Source organism: Cyprinodon variegatus, unplaced genomic scaffold (assembly GCF_000732505.1).
Source record: "Cyprinodon variegatus isolate N-32 unplaced genomic scaffold, C_variegatus-1.0 Scaffold9, whole genome shotgun sequence".
NCBI lineage: Eukaryota > Metazoa > Chordata > Actinopteri > Cyprinodontiformes > Cyprinodontidae > Cyprinodon > Cyprinodon variegatus.
This window is the reverse complement of record NW_015150462.1, coordinates 903,379-926,565: the sequence shown is the minus strand read 5'-3', so window position 1 is coordinate 926,565 and position 23,187 is coordinate 903,379. Positions and strand designations below refer to the sequence as shown.

At 38.4% G+C, this 23,187-nt stretch overlaps 1 protein-coding gene across 4 annotated transcripts in view; it reads right to left on the bottom strand.

Moving 5' to 3' along the window:
• Window positions 1-1,524: 1,524 nt before the first annotated feature.
• LOC107087192 (sodium channel protein type 2 subunit alpha-like) overlaps window positions 1,525-23,187 on the bottom strand; it is a 64,592-nt gene continuing 42,929 nt past the window's right edge. For all 4 annotated transcript variants that reach the window (XM_015378623.1, XM_015378651.1, XM_015378642.1 and 1 more), the window contains exons 18-27: window positions 19,886-20,021; window positions 18,120-18,274; window positions 17,828-18,001; window positions 16,855-16,977; window positions 12,629-12,904; window positions 12,087-12,140; window positions 11,226-11,363; window positions 4,711-4,815; window positions 4,351-4,621; window positions 1,525-4,258 (exon numbers count right to left, since the gene is read on the bottom strand). In XM_015378623.1, the coding sequence (XP_015234109.1) occupies window positions 3,066-4,258; window positions 4,351-4,621; window positions 4,711-4,815; window positions 11,226-11,363; window positions 12,087-12,140; window positions 12,629-12,904; window positions 16,855-16,977; window positions 17,828-18,001; window positions 18,120-18,274; window positions 19,886-20,021 (2,625 nt within the window). In that variant the 3' untranslated portion in view covers window positions 1,525-3,065. The remainder of the gene's footprint in view (window positions 4,259-4,350; window positions 4,622-4,710; window positions 4,816-11,225; window positions 11,364-12,086; window positions 12,141-12,628; window positions 12,905-16,854; window positions 16,978-17,827; window positions 18,002-18,119; window positions 18,275-19,885; window positions 20,022-23,187) is intronic.

Genomic DNA, 23,187 nt, shown 5'->3' with positions numbered 1-23,187 from the left:
GCCAAGAGATGGATGAGGATATTAATACCACTCCTGCAATGGCACACAGTGGACTTTTTGTAGCAAAGAAAAGAGAAACACCTTCTACTTTAAATATATCTACTATTATCTGTCAATGCCTGGTCGATTTATCAGGTACAAGTTGTGCCAGCCAAGCCAACTATTGCTTAGAGGTCTATTTTGAATATCTTTTGCCAACATATGAGATGGTACAAAAGCCAGATCTCTGTTAGCAAAATGTGCAAACAAAATTAGGAAGACGCCATCCTTTAATGAAAAGTTCTGGCCCAGAAAAAGGTATCTAAGCTTCCTTAGGTGGTGATTATTTCACCTATTTACCATTTTGCACCCTACTTTATAAAGTATGAAATGCAGTCATAAAGGAGCTGACCATGTGGTAATCCTTACCCGCCAGGGGTACGTTTCATAACAACTTGAAGGACATTTCTATAATTTACTTATAATCTAGTGAAGGAAAATCAGGAGATCACTGATGAATGTTTTGGTCTGATCGCAGGTCATAAATTATATTTTATAAGAGAGCTTTAAAATCAGTAATTCAACGGTGATACAAAAGCTTTTGAAAGTAGGATGTACCTTAAATAAAGTAGGAGTAAAATTTTAATAGTATGATTCTTTAAATTTCATATTATTTAAAGTACCTAATCAATAAATGAGCACATTTTCTAAGGTAATAGAATGGAAGAAGGGACCACCAATTGACCGAGATAACATCTTTCCTATGTCAGCCATAAGAAAATACATCTCAGGTGTTTCAGGTGCCGATTTCATTTCCTTATATTCTTTTTTTTTATTTTTGGGCGTTTTTTTTTGCCACCAACTGCAGGGCGTTTCGGTCAGACCTAGCATAAAAGGATACCCACCCGCGGGATGTCACTACCCGACCCGTCCTGCGCAAACAGATATACATCCGGGTGTCAATAAATTATGTAATTATGATACTAAAATTACTTTACCTTTACTCACTAAAGAATGCTAATACACATCTTTAAAAAATGTTTTATGACTTTTGTGAGACAATTTTGATGCTTTTAACATTTTCTTTCTTTAAACAGGTTCTCTGACGTCATCTTGGGACATACTCAGAGCAGTCCGGCTAAATATGATGTTTTACTGCATTTTAGTTGTTTCTTTATTTAAATTACACACTATATGCCATAATGTTAACATGAAAGGAAAACATAAAATTAAAAAATAACAGATTTGTTTTAAAATCCAAAGCCGAAAAAGTTAGCTCCTGGAAGTAGCGGTGCAGATCGGGCAGAGACGACTGATAAAACAGAAAGGATTTTAAGGCATTTTTTTAATCTCAGGAAATACATTACTAATCTTTAACACATTATAGTTTAGTACACTTACTATTTTTAGGGAGGGAAAAACATTATTTAGGTCTGTTTATTAAAATAAAATCAAGGGCGACCCGGTTGTATATCTGGATGCGCATGCGCAGGACGGATCGGGTTGTGACACAATGTTTTGTATCTTCCTTCTATTGTATATTTCCTCCCTATTGCAATGAACTATAAATATATGACTCTAATAAATAATATTTTCTTTTTAATATTTTGTTTCAGTGTTTATATAAACAATAAGATCTGTCCCTATGCTAATCAAATAGCAACGGTTATTAGAGACCTGCAACTTACTGAAATATATTCCCGAGTGGTCGAGCAAAGTACCCGACAAAAGTTTTTGATTGTAACAACAATCTGGAACAGGAATACGACACAACACAGTGCTTCAATCTGGTAGCTAGCAAGCTAGCTAAGTAGGTAACTAGCGAGCAGTACTTTCATAGGTTGGCGGCCATTTTCCTTTCTCTTCACAACAGAAAGCGCTACACTGATGATAAGGAGTGTTTAACATTGAGCACTGACAACCTGAAAGGTGTGGAAGTTGAACTGTTTTACATACAGTGCCTATAAAGCAGAGGGACTGATGAAGGGAATCCATTATTGCAGTGAGTTTAGAATGACCCAGATAAAGAAATGGGTCCAAACTATAAAAAAAACACGAAAAAATGCATTTAGTGTATGAATATCTCCGAGGACTGTTAAGGAAGGACATGTCGGCTGACAGTTAAGACTTTAGTTGTACATTGTGGTTAAAAACAGGCACTCTGATCAGATCAACAGTCTGATTTTAGGCTGGGTCTAGATGGGAACTCTCCTGGGCATAGCTTACCTAGAAAATGAGGACTCTAGAACTTTTAGAGTCTAAGCTAGGCACGAGAGTGGTGCCAATTGTGTCATCGAAATCTTGGCAAAAAAGCAACCAAGAATATTTCCCAACTTTGTTGAATTGTGTCTTTTTTCCTCCAGATTGCATACATTCAGCTTCTCTGTTTTTAGAGACAGAGCTTTCTACTGAAACTGGAACATGACAGTAGATAGCGATTTTAACAATCACCAATGTGACACCAGTGAGTCATTCATTGCACTTCATTGGTATGTTCCAGCTCCACGTGCTGTATGACCTGCAAGCATTTCGATGCGGACCCTGCACACTACGAGTTTCTGATGGTTGTAGTTTCCAGCATCGACTTTTTCTGCCCTTGGTGATTGAACAAGACTGAAAGCAGCGGAGACATTCTCGAAAAATAAATACACAAAATAGTATAAAACATTCTTTTTTCAATAAAAAAAGGAACCGAAACAAAAGAAAATGTAGTTGTTAAGTGATACGGCAAATTTTCAATTCAAGACACTGGATTTATAGAAGTAGCAGCAGCACGAGCTACAGACAAATTAACAGTACACTCAATTGTCAGATAGTAACTACAACCAAAAGGAAAATCACAAGCGGTTTGCAGAAGGGCTGCGCTATGTTCCAGTCAACCCCTGGCAGTGTCTGCTGGATATCTTGCTTTCGATTTGCCTCTCTGGGAAGAACCCACTTATTTGTTTCTGTTGCGTCAGCGCTCCCATTTTTCGGCGTTCCTCATCTCTGAACAATCAACTGACAAGTCAATCTACCTCCTCTAGAAGCTGTAAACAAGTTCCCCCCACATTACTGATGCATTGTTTGTTCCAATTTGTTGAAGTCTATTTTTTTCTGTCTTTCAAGTCTTTCCCTTTGTTTTCCTTTTCCCTATTTTCTTTTTCATATTTGTCTTTGTCTGACTTTGTCACACTGTTGTAAGAGGGCGGGGAGGCGGTGGACGGAGTCATGTCTGTTTTATCTGAGGTGGAATTCTCATTGAACTTGCTGATGACCATCACGTCTTTGTCAGGGTCATGGACGCCCTCCTTTAGCTTCTCCTTGTAGAGAGCGGAGGCCTTTTTCATGGCCTGGTGCATCATGTAGCGCCGGAAGGCTCTCTGGATAACTATGGCCGACATTTCCTCCTGTTTGCGGCGCAATGTGGTAGTAATTGGCTCATAGGAAACTTTAGAAGGGTTGGAGGCCATGAAGCGCTCCTCCATCTGTCCACGTAACATGTCCATCTCTCCACCTTCACCCAACACTCGCTTAGTGAAAGCAAACAGGATGTCCAGGCAGTGGATGCGTTCGCCACTCACCATAGGTAGGTCCATAGCTATAAGTTGGATCATATTGGGTTTAGCAATGCGAAGTGGCGGATCGAGAGCATCTGCAAAGTCAGAGAGCTTGCTGTACTCCACAAACTGAGTAGCATCAGGATCAAAGCGCTCCCATACTTCGTAGAACATCTCAAAGTCGTCCTCACTTAATGGTTCGGCACTTTCCTCTGTGGCCACACTGAAGTTCTCCAGGATGACGGCAATGTACATGTTGACCACAATCAGAAAGCAAATGATGATGTAGCTGACGAAGAAAAAGATGCCCACTGAAGGGTTACCACAGTTGCCTTTGTAGTAGGTCCCAGGGTGCTCCATCTTGCTGTCACAGTCTGGCTCTCTTTTATTCAGAATGGGTGCCAACAGACCATCCCACCCAGCTGATGTTGTAATCTGAAACAAACAGATCATACTGTTCCCGAAAGTCTCGAAATTAAACATGTCGTCGATCCCCGACTCCCGCTTGACATACGCAAAGTTGGACATTGCGAAGATGGCATAGATAAACATAACCAGGAAAAGAAGAAGGCCGATGTTGAACAAGGCAGGGAGTGACATCATCAAGGCAAAGAGGAGAGTCCGGATTCCCTTGGCACCCTTTATAAGGCGAAGGATGCGGCCTATCCGGGCAAGTCGGATCACTCGGAACAATGTTGGGGACACAAAGTACTTCTCGATAACTTCAGATAAAAACATACCTGCAAAAGGAAGAAAAAAAAATCAGAATAATCCAAGTTTTTTGAAAAACAAATCAGTCAAAATAGTCAAATTATTCATGAGATTTCCCTACCTACAATCGAAAGAATCACTACCACAAAGTCAAATATGTTCCAACCGATAGTGAAATAAAAGTGTCGAAGGGAGATCATCTTTAGCGCACACTCCCCAGTGAACAGCACAATAAAGACAAGGTTGATCCGGTAAAGGATTTTGTCCATTTCCTTTGTTTGGTCATCCGTCTCCACCATCATAGTCACCATGTTGAGGCAGATGAGGATCATGATTACTATATCAAATGCCTGCTTTGTGACACAGTCAAACACAAAGCCTTGAAATTCATTCTGAAAGGAGAAAGATACAGAAAAAGTAAACTTTAGTCTTTCATACCTTTGCGGCAATCATTAAATACTAACTGAGCGAACGCGCTTACGGTTGGCCGAGGAATGGGTTTTTGTGGTTTCTTTGAACCCAGTTTCTTCATGGCATTGTAGTATTTCTTCTGTTCTTCTGTCATGAAGATGTCTTGACCTCCAAAGTAAAGGAGAAACAGACAAAAAATGGTTTTAACCTCATTCTGTGATGTGATTTGAAGTTGAAAGGAAATGATCATAAAGGTTTAAATTAACATCTTTTGTGATTTATTTGGTGGGAAAAAAGTATATTTTCCTGCTTAATGGGATAATAAAGTATGGAAGTGAGATTCTATGAAGTTATAATTATTTATACTTACTGATAGTGGAAAGATTTTAAGCAACAATAGATTTATCGAAAAGTAAACGAATAACCATTAATTTAATTAAATATTAACAGGTATTATATTTTTTTTAAGTTGATGTGAACTTAATATAAATAGGTTAATACTTAGGATATTCTCCTTTAGCATTTAATACACTGTAGAAAGAGACGTGGTCTAGTTTGATGCCTATATGCAGCATGTAGCTTCAACTATTTATAATAAGTAACAATAGTTAACACAATAATCAAATAATAAATTATTTTTTGTCATAAACCTGTTTAGATAATGTATCCAGGAAACTATACAATTATGTTTGAGTTGTTTTAAATAGCTAAATTATGCTAAAAGGAAACCTAATGGCGTTTTAGTCCCTTATTTATAATAAACAACTTCACAGAACCTCATTTAAAAGTCAAAACTCTTCCTTCTTGTTCCGTTATTCCTAAAATAGGAATAGAAGACATATTTCGGTCAAGCATGAAGCGTTTAAGCTAAAGCTAGGCGAGTTAGCATAGGTGGAACATTAGCATGCTAACAGGAAATTAAACCTTTTAGCCTAGCACATTTTCTGTCTCTAGTTTATAAGTTTGCTAAATGAAATGTAGTCATTTTTGGTATTTTCTGAATTTTATTAATAAGATTGGGTATTTCACATTAATTCAGTAAATTATTCAGCCCTAGTTCCCAACAAATACCATCATAAAGTGGGTGGTTTTCAATTTCATCCGTTGACTATTTTGTACTTCTGCAGTTTTGGTCCTCCTCATATTGACCTTTTGGGCACAAACTTGAACCATAGTAATGGAGGAAATCACCACTAAAATGAAATTTTTCCTCTTACCTATTTAAAAGTGTAACAGTCAAATGTTTCCTTATTCTGCTTACATTGTTTTGAACATCTTCAAGAAGTTTGAAGTAAAACATTTCTGTTTGAATTCAGCTGTGAGATCAGAAATGCAACAAAAAATCTCAGTGGATTTGAATTGTATGGTTTCGCTCCACCCTTTAAAGCTGGCTTTCATAAGAACAAATATAAATTCTGATCCCTTTAGAGGAAGACTACTGTCAGTATGTGACTGTTTTTAAGGATAAAAAGAAATTTTCTTTTTTCACCGAATAATTGTGATGAGACCAAAGGCAGAATAATGAGACTTTACAAAGTTTAATAACAGCATTTCACAGTTAGGATTATATTTTAGTTTGTGCTGCTAAATATTTAGGATAATCAGTTGTCAGATAAATATAGAATAAAGCTATTCTCCCAAAAAGTTATATATGTATATGGATCCATAAGTTTATGCCTGTTATGTAGAATAATAATCTTAAATAAACCAAACTCATATTTCAGAGGATTTGGGTCTCATATCCAGAATATTAATATATAAACAAGCATTTTAAATGGCACAACACATTTTAGAGATTCTGCATGAATTAAAAGTCTTCTAAAAATCTTTTATTGAAATCCTAAACATTGAGATTTTAATTTCATGTTTATGTCTGAATATAATAATTAATTCAGTGCTAACCATAAAATTTACTGAATAGAGCCAAATAGCCAACTAAGAAATACATTTCTAAAAGTTTTCAATGCTAAAGGGTTATAGGCTTAGGATCTAGGTGTTTCATGCACGTGCCTCCTCATCTGCTTGCACCAGCTCAGGCCTGGTTTCCCTCAGTGGTTGAATTACTATGGCTGATTGGTCCTTATTCAAAAAATTAAGTCCATAACATTCCTACATCATCAGAATTACTCTAAAATAAACAATTCATGTTTTCGAAGACAGTTGAGACAATAAGCTCCCCATAAGCTTAGTGTTAATATCTAACTCAGAGCCACGTCTGCATCTTGCCAAGCAGCAAAAATGTATGAATAATTAAATGCAGCATGAATATTTCAGAAATGTCTGTATGAAGGTAATACCGCGCTTTTAGGGTGAGATTCACAAAGTGGATGTGAAGGAGACCACACTGGCAACTCCTAATTACTAAAACATTAGGATTTATTTGTATTAAAAGCAGCATATTCCAAGATGAAATTACATCTAATATTTAAGGCTTTTGGACTGTGACCTACAGTGAGAGCCCAAATAAACAAAATAAAAAAAAGCGGAACAGTGGAGACAGTTCTCAGCAGTGGTAAGCAAACCAAAATCTGTCCAAAAGCACATGAAGGACTCATCAGGGAGGTCAGATCTACAGGCCTTAATTGCTTTGGTTATGGAAGTTTGATATTTAGCTGCATCAGATATTTTGACAGCTTGCTTTATTTAGTGTAATCACCCATTTTTATACATAGAAAAATAAAAGGTGGGTGATGAAAGAGGAGCGAGGACCTCTGAAGGGTTAAAAAAAGGAAAGGAACGAACCCTTTATATTCCCAGAGGGGAAACGTCTCCTCCGCCTAACCCAGCCTTTGGGGAGCTATGTGCTGCCACCCTGAGTTGCAAAAGGGGAGCAATTTGGGGTTAAAGGTCGGGCTCAGAGACCCAGAGTAAAAATCTGGTTTCTAAACGCTGACCTTTATGGCCTCTGTGAGATGAAAATACCCCTCTCTCTAAATACCAGGCCACCACTTCAAAGTCCTCACCTAAATATAATTCAGATACCTGGGCATGACTATAATGCAACTGCCTTTAAACCTTTATCTTTTACTCCATAAGTAAAAGATATTTTGCAACCAATGTTCATATGTCTGTACAAGCTCCCTGAGAACAATGAAGACCACTGTGATACACACCAATATTAAGCTTATTGTAAACCTGGGATCATAGCAAGTTACATGGTTTATTAAAAGAATGCGTGATTACAGCATGAATTTTACTTTTAATTAAAGTGATTTGACCCACTTAAATTTTTAAAAGCCACTAAATTTTAGATATATGCTATATGTAAGAGTCCTGCTCTGGAGGAAATGAGACCTTTAAGACAAAACGTTTTGTTCCCATTAAACCATTCTCCTTTTGCACAATGAAATTAGTGTTGAAGCTTGTGATAGTTAAGAAATTCCATTAACTCTTTGTCTGTTAATTTTTAAATCACAGTTTTCTCGCATTACTTCTAACACACATAATAAAATAGTAAAAATGTCATGATTAATATCCGTAAATAAAACAAAATCTTAATAAATGTCACTAGTGTTTTCGCAAAACTGACTTAAATGTGATCTTTTTTTCACGCCTGTCCTTCACTCTCCAATGGTTTTCCAGATATGCTTTCGAGTCTGTTTTGATGATTCATTAAATTAAAATAATAATCAGCACTGGATGCTTGAAATGTAGCACAAATATCCACAAGAACAGAAATCTCCTTTATCTCCTCACATCTAATTGCTGCAGCCAACATATCTGACAATGTGCAGATTGACCAATTTATGTTTTCACTTTATCATGTCACTTGAATTTAGCAAAAATAAAAAAATTAACACAGAGCATCGTGCTAATTGGAGAACAGGTGCGTCTTCAGCCGAATGCATGTTGGATAGTGACTCTCATTGCTCTGGAAGTCTAGACAGATAAATAATTTGGGGCTGCCGCAACCTCTTCTTCCTGTTGGATTATTTATTTATGCATCTGTAGTGCTCTTTGATGCGCTGAATAGGGACATTTGCTGAACCCTTATTAAAGGACACTGTCATGATCTTGGCACTGATGGCTGGTCTAATTGCTCACTCTATTCACCTGTCTAACTCTGCGCGGTTGCTTATTACTGGTCATCTAATCCAACTGCTCCTGCTTCTATTTATACGTCTCTGTCCCAGCCATCAGAGCCAGATTATTGCTCTTGTTCTCATTCTCGGTGGCCAGTGAAGAGAGCGGTTTTGAGCGTTCCGTAATGTTTCTGATTTCCTGATCCTGTTCTGCCTCTCATCTGCTGTGCTTGCCTGCTCCCAACTAAACATTCTGTGGACTCCTGGAACCCTGAACCAGCCTGTTCCTGTCATCTGTATCCCTGACCTGGCTTTGGGCTCCTGCACCTCTGAGCCTTCCTGTTCTGATCCGTTTCCCTGATCTGGCTCAGAACCAGGTTAGTGACTCACATAGCTAATCAACCTCTATCAGATTATCATTGTCACAAATCTGTGTTTTTCTCCAACCAGAGTTTCCAGTGATGGCCGGCACCCCGCCATAGCCGCTGATACCGTGGATCCACAGCCCGCTCTGTTTTTTTAATAAACGGTTGGAGTTATCCCAGTGCCTGTCTTGCCTTGAACACCAGGGGTGGGTATTGCCAAAGAAGTCACGATTCGATTTGAATCACGATTCACAGGCCACGATGCGATTCTATCACGATGCATCACGATACTTGAATTATTGTGATGCATTGCAATATTTTCTCCTCCATGTTTTGTTTTTTAATGGCTAGGCACAGTATCCCACGGCTGGAAATGCTTGTGACACAAGGCAGCGTGCGTCAACACATTTGCAGCGACATCTACTGGACTGGAAGTTGTATTACACTTGTTTTTGGCTGATGTTCGCCAACCATTCATGCAATTTTATTTATTTATTTTTTTAAATTAATAATCGATACTTGGCGTCAAGAATCGATGCAGTAGATCACAAAAATTACAATCACGATGCATCATCATGACGATTATTTTGTACACCCCTATTGAACACTGGGTCCTTCTGTCCTGCATCTTGACAGACACATTTTACTAAACATTTTTATCCACAAACACTTCTTAACTCAATTTATTTTTATTATAAAACTGATTTGATGGTGATATTTGAAACCGGGATTGAAGATAAGATTGTGCGCCAGAATAGATGATTTAATTTATTCAACAGCCTGCTTGAAAATACAGCGACCAGCAGGCTGAGGTCATTTGCGATAGAGGTCATAAAAATGAGATGCTGTAAGAGCCCGAAATGAAATAAAAATAGGATAAATGTATTCCCTATTTATTTGTTTTTTAAAATGTCTTTATTCTATGGCAAGCAAAAATAACTGCTCTTTATTTTTTCTGGTCTTATGTAACAACATTTGGGGGGAAAAAACAATTGTTTTTTCTATTTTCATTGTTGGTTTTGAGTTGGAAAACAAATTATACACAGATTCAAAATGATACAGAAAACTATATATATATATATAGACTGCGCTCAACGGCTAGAGGAAACATTGGTTTGCCACCTGTCGCAAACAGAGGGACAGTTAATTTTATACATAAAGGTCCATGCTGTGTGGATAACTTTCATCCATTAATGAATGACATCATCCTGTATCAAGTTCAGCTATTTAAGGACTCTGATCTTCATGACTGGCAACATTAAAATGTGACTAAAAACAGAAGAAATATATAAAGAAAAAAATGATTTGGCACCTAATATTTCAGCAAAGCCATGAGTGAGCCATTACTACAGCTCCTCCCAGTCTCAGGGACAAGGCAGACATCATTCCCTCAGTGCTGCTCTCTGAGTGTGTCTGCATTCAGCACTGAACAAGCATCCCAACACCGACTGAGTGGGTTAAATTATGCTTACAGCCTCTCTTCACCTCTCCCATCAGATGGCTTTTGCAGGTCCTCCTTCTTAGGTCCTGGCTGAACATAAAGACATGACGCTAGACTATATTTGGAGTTAGCACTGCTAGTTTGAAGCAGGCGGGGGGGTTTCTCAGTGACTCATGCATCTTCGGTGATCCTAGGCAGCTGTGGGTCCGTCTCCGTGCAGCAGCTGATCATTAGCTTGTGTCTTTCTTGAGAACAGCTGTGAGTCTGCCAGGGCTAAATTTGGGCTCTGGGCTGCTGCGTGCGGCGGCAGAGCTTGTGTTCGGCCCTGTGTGACGCAGCACCGATACCTGCTGGTGTTCCATTTCAAAAATGGAAACACCGCAGAGCAAAATGAAAGCCGGCTGTGTCAACATTAATAACAGCAAGCGCTGTAGGTACGTAAGAAATGCCAGGCTTTTTAAAATACTGCTGCTTCAGGAACAGCAGTGGATTTCTGGGAACAAAACAGTTTTGCTATAGGACTGAAATGTGCTGTGAGGAGGCGAGATGAAGAGTGCTTTGAGATCTTACGGTTTACTGCAATCTAAATAGTTTGACAACAAAAGAAGGTAGAAACTTCGCTCTGAGATTTTCTTAAGGAGTTCAATATTTTAAAATCCAACATATAAAGTTTGCTGTGCATCCATTTTACTCTTTGATGCAATCAAGAATAAAACCAAAATGTTTCCTGGTGTGACTCTTAGGAAATGCAACTTATCTTTTTCTTCTGCTGGTTGAAGTTGTCGATGATGACACCAATAAACAGATTAAGGGTGAAGAAGGAGCCAAAGATGATGAAGATGACAAAGTAGAGGTACATATACAGGTTCACTTCATATTCAGGCTGCTCTTCCAACTGTGAGGAAACAAAGAGCAAATAAATCTCATAAGATTTAACTATCATTTACTTTTTTTTTTAAAATAGAAATCAATATAGGAGAAATGTTTTCTTACTGGTAGCTGTAAGGATGAGCAAAAGTCATTAGGACATGATACAATCAGATTTCTATCCACTGAATAATTGTAAAAGAAATGTATCCGAGTACATTTAACCATTGGGGGAAAAACCCAAGCTAAAAATATCTGTATATATTTTTTTTTTAAAGTGCAACACACTAAATAACACATTGAACAAGAATCATTTACTATAATTACACAAACATTTCCATGATGGATTAATTTGGCTTTAAATTGAGGCTTGTCTCTTTTAGCCAACATTAAAAATAACAAAGATAACAAAACATGCAATAAAGGTTAAAAATATGTTCTTTATTGCTCAGCTAATTTGGTCAAAGATACAATTAGAGCAGATATTGAAATGTTTAAAACAACTAGAAAAGTAATAAAAACAGACTGTATTGGGCACACAAGTATTTTTAGGACGCTGATTAGTGGGATCTTTCCTTTTATTAATAAAAGGTAATGAAATTAAGAGTTTGATTTCTCACGTTTTCAGTGTAGAATTTCGGCAACCCTACATTTCTAGGTTTTTATACATTATAGCAGGGGTTACCATGTTGCATATCATAAAATAAACCCTCTGCTTTATGCAACTGAGTTGATAAGAAGGTAGACTTACATCACGAGAGTCCACAGCAGCATACATGATGTCCATCCAACCCTTAAACGTTGCCTAAGTGCAAAGAAAAAGAGAAGTCTTGAGGATTTCTGGTCTGTTACGAGAACTAGAGGGATAAGGGATGAAATGTTTATTCTAGTCAGGGAGAGACCTCATTGCATATTTTAAAAAGGCAAAGAAGAGATTTTTGTTTATTTTTTACTATAGATTATATTTAATTTAAAATAGCATTTTTTATTATTTGAAAAGAAAAATTCCGATCAAATACAATTTTTTTTTTTTTGCATTTTTACCACCTAATTTTCTTTTCCCAGAAAAAATTGAAACCTTATAAAAAGTCAGGACTTATGAATTAACCATAGATTGGTTTGAAAATATTTTCTGAAGTTCTAAATAACAAAAATAAGATCATTCATACTGAACAGAAACTCTGGCATAAATTTGCAGGCATCTAAACAAACAGCTTTTGAATCAACTAAATGCGTGCACAAGGTCAGATCCCATTGGGTTTGCGTTCGTCACATGACCCAGCCCAGACGTACCACTTGCAGCAGAGCCAGATAACCGGCGCCAACGTTGTCAAAGTTGATTTTGACATTCCTCCAGCGGGCGCTATTGTTAACCAAGTTCAAGCACTCCGTCTTGTTGTTGACGACGCTGATTGGGAAGAGCTCATCGTTGGTGGTGTTGACGCAATGGTAGTACTTCCCTGCAAAGAGGTTGACCCCCATGATGCTGAAGATAAGCCAGAAGATGAGGCAAACCAGGAGCACGTTCATGATGGAAGGGATGGCACCAAGTAGAGCATTCACCACAACCTAAAGATGTTGAAGCAAAAAGCCCAATTTAGCCTAACGGTCAAATAAAACTGGAGTCTACTGTTAAAATTTAATAATATTGGCTCAAAGTTATTCAATTAGCTGGCTGATTTAAACGAGCCAAAGATAATCACACAAATTATTTTAAGAATTACTGTAAGATATATTTTTCCTATATTAAGTAGACATAAAAAAAACTTAAACCCAGACATTTACAGAGAAATTATAGGTGATAATTTGAACAAAGAAGGTGAATAGGTGAAAAAGTTAACGTTTCATAGATAAAAAAAGCAAAACAGAAAAAACCTTAGAGAGGCAGGATGAAGTCACAACATTTTGTTTGACTGTAAATGAAACAAAGACACACAACAAAGAAAAAAATACAGGTTAAAGGCACAATGCAAGCAACATCAGAAAACAAAGTCTGAGAAAGGCAATAAACTGTAACCTAATGACACAAAGAGTGAAGCAGGTCATGCATACAGCAGAACAGCGTCGAAATCGCAAGGAAAGGATGTGTTTGCAGAAGTGGCAAGTAAGCATGCAGTCTTACAGGCAGGAGCCCTAACCAGCCATTTAAAAACACTCTGTCTGGAAAACAAGATGCCACAACTGAGATCAAATTATGAGAATGAGAACAGGAATCATACAGTGTCGTTATCCCTTTGGCACAACATTTTGCAAATGACAAGCGACTGCTAAGAAATTACATCTAAAGCTTTATGACATGGAGACAGAAAGATGTGATAAAAATGTCCTTTTAGTGAGAGAATGGTGGGCTAATTAAAAAAACAGTAACAAGCAGCCTGGCAAACAGGTTGATGGGTTGAAAATACTTTTAAGGCTACATAGCAAAGAACATTTTGCAGAAAAGTAAATCCTCAGAGCGTTTGAGGCTAACAGCTAATCTGAGAGATTCCATGGAGGATGATCCTTCCTGAGTTTTATCATCTATCCTCTTGAAAAATGATCTAAGATGTTTCTGTTTAAGATGTTTCACATTGTTTGTTATTGAAAGTCAGTAAAAAAAAAAAAATGAAAACAAACATGATACTAAATCTAGGTAACTTTAGCCTCGCAAGTTAGCATAGCTAGCAAGAAACTTTTAAAGTCTTAGGGAAGCGGCTGTTCCAACGGTTGCATTTCCGAATTCTCCCGAGTGGTGCCCAACTTTACACGAGTGAATAAAATGAATGTGATTGGTCGATTATCAAGGGGGCGGGATTGTTGTGGCGGAAGGTTCGTAAGCTGTAGCCGGTGTCTCGGAAAGATCTTGCTAACCAGTTAGCAACTTAGTGCTAGTATGTTCCCAAAGGTAAATTACATTGGGACCCAGTAGCACTTAGCGACGACGCTGAGGAGGAGAGTTTAGTGTCGGAGGTCGTGGATGAGTCTCCTCCAACATCCATTTTTTATTTAGAGGAGGAAAGCGGGACGAAGTTGTTGTGGAAGAGGACGCCAGGGCGGCAGAAGCTTGGTTTGGTGTAGAAGGCTTACAGCCGTAAATGTTTGAGCCCTTGCCTCGCAATGCTGCCAGTTCTGTTAGCTCTACGCCTGCTGAAGACACAGACGCCCATCCCCGTAAACACTGGGACGGAACTCAATGGGAAAGGAAAGGATTCTTATTTCTTATTTCAACCGTTGTGTATATTAGCTGCGACATATGAATCAAGATGCTATGCCCAAAAAAATTTGATTGACAGATGACCATTGATATACGATTGGCCGAACTTAGGTATACAAGCTGACGTATAACTAACTGGCCTGCATGAAATAACGGAAAAAAACACAGATTTTAAAACAGGATTTTTTTTTAAATGGAAACTTTCTAACTTTTGGGACAATATATTTTGGTAAAGAGTACATTTATATACACTTTTAAGCCAGAATGATTTGAAATTTAAATATGACTTCTCTATTACTTTAAAGGTGTAGTGAAGGATTTTTGCAAAATTTTGAAAAGACCTGCCCTCTGCAATAAAAAAAAAAATGCAAATGCACAACCCTGTACCCGCTCCCAAGAGAGAACGCCTATTAAACTCTTGCGAGAGCATGCACGACCCCATTTCTCCTTGTGCACGCTCTGTTTAAAAGTTGCATCGTTCATACAAGCTTACTTTTCAAAATAAGATCAGCTTTTTTTCCCCCCAACATGTCAGACTCACCAAAGGTAAGTGAAAATGGGGATGAGCACATAGGACGGCCTTACGTAGACATATCACCAGAGTTATAGACAATTAGGAGAACCACTTATTTTGATAATCCACCCAGAACAAGAACATTCTTCACTATACCTTTAACATAAAATAGGTAATCCTTAAAACTTTCTAAACATTTTTTTTAATTTTAGATGAACATCCTGTTTCTTTAATTGGTTTTACAGTTTAAGCTAACCTATGACCACATTCGTTTAACTTATTTCAGTTTAGCTGATTCCAGTTCAGCTCACACCAAATGCCATCTTAAGGTGGATGTCATTTCGTTACTCCTTTAATCTTTTGGATTTCTCTAAAACCCATTAAAAGCCTGTAGTTTGAGAGAAAAGTCATGATAACAAAATAGTATCTGCAACAGTTTTTCTTTTAGAGTTATTCTTATTGCATTAATAATAAAGCTCAATTCAAAGGATTTGACTCTCAGAAACACCATCAATGAAAAAAATTATCAAACATAGTCTTAAAGGAAAATTCCGGTTTTTAACACTTTTAGCCCATTTTCTGTAGTGTCCAGGATGAAATCGAATGATCGACACCAAAATTTTGACGATTGGTCCTGTCTCTGCTATTTGGCTCATGCAGAATCCCCCCCTGGCTGCTTCAGAATGGCTTCCATAGTGCATGTCAGATAATGTCCTTAAAACAACCTTGAACGTTCTTTTTTTAAAATATGCTACTCACCGGGTCGTCAGCGCTGTTCAATGACGTTCCAAAAAAAGTTTCGTAAAGAAAAAACGTTCCTGTAGTGTTTTATTTAGCATTTTGTAAATCCCATTGAGTTCTGTTGGAATAGTCAATATCCCTCCGCCACCGGAAACGGAAATGGGGCCTGTTTACACTTAGTTGTAGTCTTTTCGCAAGGCCCAAGTGTTTCTGCTCCACTCTGTGTACTCCGACGTCGAGGTGCTAACGTCTCTGTTAAACACTTTAAAAAACTCTGAAAATGGAATACGAAAGGTGGATTCTTGAGGAGGACATATTGGACTTTGAGTTTGACGGTAGAGGATACCGTCGCCAACTAGTGGTCTGGAGTGTGCAACGCTTCAGATTCGAACGGGAAGCGGAAGTTTATAAGCGGTTGTGATGTATCGGAAAAAATAGTTCTGGGATTTACAAAATGCTAAATAAAACAAGACAGGAACGGTTTTTCTTCACGAAACTTTTTTTGGAACGTCATTGAACAGCGCTGACGACCCGGTGAGTAGCATATTTTAAAAAAAGAACGTTTAAGGTTGTTTTAAGGACATTATCGGACATGCACTATGGAAGCCATTCTGAAGCAGCCAGGGGGTGATTCTGCATGAGCCAAATAGCCGAGACAGGACCAATCGTCAAAATTTTGGTGTCGATCATTCGATTTCATCCTGGACACTACAGAAAATGGGCTAAAAGTGTTAAAAACCGAACTTCTCCTTTAAAGAAATTAACCAGCAGCTGTATTAAATCATAAGTACTAAAAACACCTACATTTGCATTTAGAGATGCCAATGAAGGATAAAAATTGGCAAAAGGGCAAATTGACCCAGAGCCTTTTAAGCTTCATATCTATTACGAGCCGTTTTCAACCAAATTTATTTGATTCAGCCCACCTTAACACTGTAGCAACCACATTTAGCTTAAAAGCAAATTAATATCAAACATAAATACAAAAAGTTTAAATACAAAACAGATTCAACCACTGATAACCATCATAAGAATCTGATTCTGTGCCGCTGTTATCCCTGCTGTTCTTACCCTCATGCCCTCAAACCGAGACAGGGCCCTCAGGGGCCGTAGGGCTCGCAGTGTCCTCAGAGTTTTGATGGCGCTGAGCTCAGAGTAGCCCAGAGCATTCGCTACGAGGCTAACCAAGGACACCTGGGAGAAGATCATGTCACAGACAGGGTGAGAACATCAGGTGAGACACATCAGGGTAGATGTTTGAAAAAAATGCTGAATAAGCCTTCCATCAAAATTTGAGATAAAAAGGGTTTAAAATAAAACTGAAAATAATACCATCTATAAATGATTTCACCACATACAAGGGAATATATTTTTTTAAGAATAGATTGTTTTACTTATTAATTTCTTTTAACGGACAATTCTTTAATTAAAGTGATGAGGAGATCCGTACCAGTTCTGCTGAGCACCAAGCTTTAATGGTGGAACAGTGTGAGAAAAGCATTGCTAGCATCTTCTTAAGCCAACAGACTCTATTCTCGTGGTATACTATGGAAGCTCATTGGTAGAATTCCCTTATGACAGAAAGAAGGCCACGATTCACAACATCTATCATCCGGAGGGGGGGACACATTTAATTACAAAACCAAATTCATACAGCTGTCTTAAACACTTCATACATCCAGCAACGCGTCGTCAAAAATCCTGTTATCCCCCGAACCTTCAGTCCATCTGAACCAGCCTTTATAGTTTCCACATTGCACTGTGTGGATGCAAGTGCAAACTGGACGCTCTTCCTGGAAATCTCTTAGCTCATGACCTGATTGCGTGCGAGTCAGCCAGTAAGAACTGCTTCCATATTTGGCAAGCCAGCTATTTATATTCTACAGCATTAGAGACTTTATTATTGCTAAGACTCATACTTGAATTTCAAGATGTACTGTTTTGTTGCTAAGTAAGTATAGGGCCATGTTGTAGGATACATTCTGATTCTGATTTCGGATTCTGATCTGATATAAGACAATAAAACTGCTTCTACAATACTTACGTCGACTATGAGGAAGTCGAGCCAGCACCAAGCGTTGGTGAAGTACTTAACAAAGCCGTACGCCACCCACTTAAGCAGCATTTCCAGGATGAAGATATAAGTGAAGACCTTGTCTGCATATTCCAGGACTGTTTTGATGGTCCGCCGCTGCTCGATGTAAATGTCTTCAAACGCCTGAACAGAAAAAGTTGATGAAACAAAAGCTATCTGAGTAATTCCATCTAGATCTAAAACACGTTTCACATATATGTATAATTTCTGCGAGAAAAAAAAGAAAAGGCCCCTGACTCACCAACGCTCCACTGCTGAGCAGGATCATAAATATGATGAAGGACTCAAACCAGTTGTGCTCCACGATAATGAAGCAGGTTTTTCTGAGCGTCCACCAGCTCTTGAACCATCCTACATCCTCGCTGACCTGACAGCATGGGAACCGACTCACACAGCCTACAGACATGTTGCAGAAGGAGTGTTAGAAGAGTTCAGACCACAGGAATATATTCAAAGGGTCCAAATTGACTTAGGATCTAGTAAGGTTATCTAACAGGGTCAAACATCACCGGGCCTGAATTCAACATTCTGGCCTTTCTTTAACTATTTTTATATGCTTTTAAAATAGCCATCAGCACTTCCCATCAAAATAATACATCTTTGAAAACGTCAGAGGGTTTATACAGGAATGAGTAACTAATTGTGAACATGGATACTAATAACTGTGTTTTATTGGAATCTGTAACCCTGGAGTCCAAAATAGGACTGGGGGCACCACAGGGCTGTGTACTCAGTCCTCTCTTCTATTCTTTATACCCTTTGCATTTTATGCTCCTCCAAAATATATTATCATCAAGTTTGTGGACAACAAATCATGGTGGGATTCAAAGGGTATTGAGGTACCCTATAAAATATGAAGTGGGCGCTCTGAGTGGTTCTGACCTTAACAAACTTTCTCTGAACACTAAAAAAACAAAAAACAAAACAAAGGAAACCATTTCTTTATTTCAGACGAAACAGACAGTAGTTCAGGCCACAAGAATAGGAGTAGAGGAGGTGGAGAATGTCTCTAGTTTTCAATTTCCGGGGATTAACACCAGAGAAAACATCTAAAGCCCTTGAGGGATCATTCTTTAGAACATGCAATATGCCTGCAAGACTGGGAAAGACTTTAGACGACCCTTTAACCAGGTGCTCACCCTGCTACCCTCTGGCAGACGGCACAAGTCTCCAAAGACCTACACTGCAAGACAGCTTTTATGCCAACAGTCATCTCTGAAATGAATTCTATCTCACCTCTACCCACTTCTAAAATTACATAACCAGCATCTCTACAAACTAAATACAACAATTTTAATACTGTGGTCATTCCTTTTCTACTTGTTTTACTCTTAGTAATGTTGTATACCTCTTTGCTGCTTCTTATCCATGTTTGTGGTTGTATAATGTTGAGGTTTTTAATGGGCTGTGTGGTGTTCATAAGAGATGAAGGGAGGGGTGAATGCATCTGGCCGTCTAGTTCATGTTATGAGATGGATTCTGTATTTTATTTATGTCTTTTTCTGTAAAGGTCTGGTAATCAGTAGTTTTTGAGGTGAGGTTTGTGAAAGTGAAAGCCGTTGTCTGCAAGATCAGTTGACCGGGATAGAAAATGACTATTTGCTTTCATCCCGGTTATTGGAATAATAACCAATAAACCTTTATCAAGCTTTGTCTAAATATGTAAAGCCTTCAGCTGTGGCAAATTAGGAACAAACTGAAGAATCAGTAAGGGAGCTAAGGTTTATTTACCACAACATATTTGAAATTGTGATGCAAAAGGAATTCACTTTATTCCAATTGCCTTATTTAGAGATTCAGGATTCATAGCAGGTCCAAATGACTATTTCTTGCTTCACTGAGCACACCTGTTGACGGTTACAAAAGGCCGTTGTTGAGCTTTAGCAGTTCTAATGATTTCCTCTTGATGAAAATGGGCATTGGAGAGGTTTTACTTCCACCCCTCTAGTTATGGCCCACTCAGATGCCCTTTTAACTCTTATCCTGTCAAGAACCTAAAATTCTTACCTTCTGTAAAGCAGGCTTCTGGGTCTAATGACTCCTCGGGTTCCAGCTCCACAGATTCAGCCCCATCTCCTGGGGGACGGATATCAACTGTGCTCCCCTCCGATGAGCTTAAGGGCTGGGGGTCTACGTCCAGCTTCTGCATGGATGGGGCAGAAAGAGGGTTACACAATGGCCTGGGATGTGGAGGTTAATTTCTAAAAGGAGCCAACCATCTGAGCTTCAAATCATGGGCATTCTACATTCATGTGTAACTGTAGACCTTACTGAGAAGGCTGAAATAGCTCACAGAGTTGGGCTCTTTAAAGTAATTCTGAAACTAACATCATCATTGTCACATGCAGCATCGATCAAATGTACCTACAGGCTTTGGCGTTAGCTTTACCAGATGGCTTCAAATTAGATTATGTGACATGGGGAGGTTGGCTTTTACGGAAATGCACTGTGGGTACGTTTGATGTGACCTCAGTTGGAGGAAGAGTGCATGCAGTATTCCAGTGCATCATCAATCCAAGCCTGAAATATTACCAAGCAGAACGTGGGATCCAGTATTTTCATGTCCACTGAAAAAGGATCCTGAATCAATTGGTTTGTTTTACCATTTCCAAAGGTAAATATCACAGAATCTTTTACCAAGTCTCTTTTATGAACAAGTCCAAAGCCACTCCAGGAAGGAGACAGAACACTTTCCTCAGTGACATGAAAACACACTTTCTCCATTCCTTAAAAGCAGTGTAAAAGCTTCGTCTGTTGTGTAGATTTAGACGGATAACCACATTAGCTTACCAGCAAAAACCAGTACTGTGCACTGTTTAAAAGACAGCATGTGCTGTACATCTTAGTCAGTTTTTGTTTTATATTCCCGTTAGCAAAAACTACTGAATTAGGACTGATCTATACCCAGAAAACACACAGGACCTAATAGAGGACTCCATAAATTACACTCCTTGTTGGTGGAGAAGATAACGCATGAAACGACAACTGTGGCTCCTACTCTAAAGCTTATATTTCTGCTTTTTAAAGATTTTAAATCCTGCTTCAACTTTCATTGGGGAAAAAAAAACACCCTAAAATGCTTTATTTATTATTATACATCATAATATCATCCGCATACAGTGACATTTTTTGGGGAAGTCAGGCCTCCTGTCTGTTTTTATTTGGGCAAACATGGTGTTTTTTGGAGTAATCGGAGGTGGGAGGTATAGTAACATGTAATCCTAGACAGTGCAGCAGCCCTGATTGCCGTGGGACCCAGCTAATACGGCATGGGAATGATGGAAGCATGCTGCTTGCAAGTGCATTGTTTATGGAAGAATGATTTCCTCCCACTCCCTGTTTCTTCTTAAGCAGATAAAAATCTGTCTTAGCTATTAGCCTCACATCTTACAGGTTAAAAGGGGAAAGATCTGCTAAGGAAAATTTACATTTCTTTACAATAAAGTTACAGCGAGACAAAAGTTGATAACACATGTTTTAAAGCCAAATTACAATTAAATTGTGTTTTCACGATATCTGATAGTCCTAGATAAGGTATTTATAATTTTGTTTTATAGTTATGATAATCTAGAATGTGTTATCTCTTTTGAAACCCTGCAAAAAGGAAAACATTTACCTCGTTCTCATGAAAATGATCAACTCGGATCTTTCATCATTCCATTATCATTCAAGGTACACAGGTAAATACATACATATCGTCCAAGTGTGTATGCATAGGACATGAGCCAGACAAATGAATTTTGTCTAACCAAAGCAAAATTCATTCCTCCATTCCGTCTCCTCTGCCTCCTGTCTTCTTTCATTCTCAAGCTCAGAACGTAGGATGCCAATCAAGTCCCAAAACCAAGTCAAAACCAAGCAATGAAACCAAGAGAAAACATTATGTTAGATGAGTTGGTCTATAAATGGATAGAAGGGTGCTCATTCATAATGGATTGGAACTAAAATACAGCCTGATGCCTTGAGGTTAATTATGAGAGGGGAAAGGGGATCGGGGGAAAAGAAAATCATCACAGCGTTGGGAGTGCTGTTGAATGGCACAGGGAGGGGAATAAAAGCAAAGACGGTGGGAAGGTGGCTGAGGGCGGACCAGGCAAGGAACGAAAATGGGCAATCCATTGAAGGTATGAGAAAAATATGTTTGTCTGTAAATGACATAGGCAATCCTCATGGTTAGTGCAATAAAGTGATCTTACAAGCATCTTCTCACTGAAAACCTTGAGAGCGCCTGTGAAACAGCTGTAATAACAAACGAGGGGGTTAAACAGAGTAAGTCATCAACACCAAAGCCAGCATACAACCTCATGTCTACCCTCACTGGCCACTCCATAGGGTTATCGTTAGGTAAGGTATTCATCTCAGAGACAGATATTAAATTCAGTGAGTGCACACAGCAATGGGAATGTTATTGCTAAAAAAAATACATGTTTCGCCTCTAAAGAGCAGCTGTGATGTCAGACAAATGATCCATATATGGAGCATGTGCTGTCATGGCCAGAAATAGACTCACGGGTTGTTTTGAATCACAGGGAGCTGGCACCACACCCACAATGACAGATTCCCATCACCAGGGAGCAGAGCCCCAATGCTCTACCAGCTTGACGACTACAAAGACCAAATTATGGTTTTGCTCTGGCACCAAGGGTAATCGGTTGAAAAAAAGGAAATCAGCCGAAGGGTTAGGGTGCTTTGGAAAAGTATGTAACACCCCCTGAAGTTTTATTTACACTTTTTTAACAAACAAAAAAAACTAGGGATGCACGATATTGGGATTTTGGCCGATATCCGATATTTTAAAACTCATGTAGCCGATAACGGATATCGATACTGATGTTAAAGCTGGACAAAAATAAGTAGTCATTGAAAATAGCAGTTTTGTTATCCATTTCTGCATCTTTTTTTCTCTAGTGTGAAGTACATTTAATTTCAGCACTGACTTTTTAACGTTTTAAGGTAGTTTTACAAAAAAGGTCTTCATCTTCAGATGCCAAATAAGCTGCAGTTCCCTCCCATTAATTTTTCTTTTGTAAAATGACCTGTTATGTGTGCGCCTTTTGTTTGTGAAGTACAGTAATTTACAGCTTTTTTTTTCTTCATCTTGGCCGCGTTTAAAAAAGGGGCTTCAAACTCGACTCCCTCTTCAGATGCCAGATAAGCTTCCGTTTTTTTCTTTTTTTCTGTAATGACGTCAATAACAGTAGCAGTAATAAAACTTGGTCTAAATTTATCCTACACTTGGTTGTTTATATTATTTTAAGTGAATTTAACCTTCAAAGTAGGGATGCACAATATTGGGATTTGGCCGATAT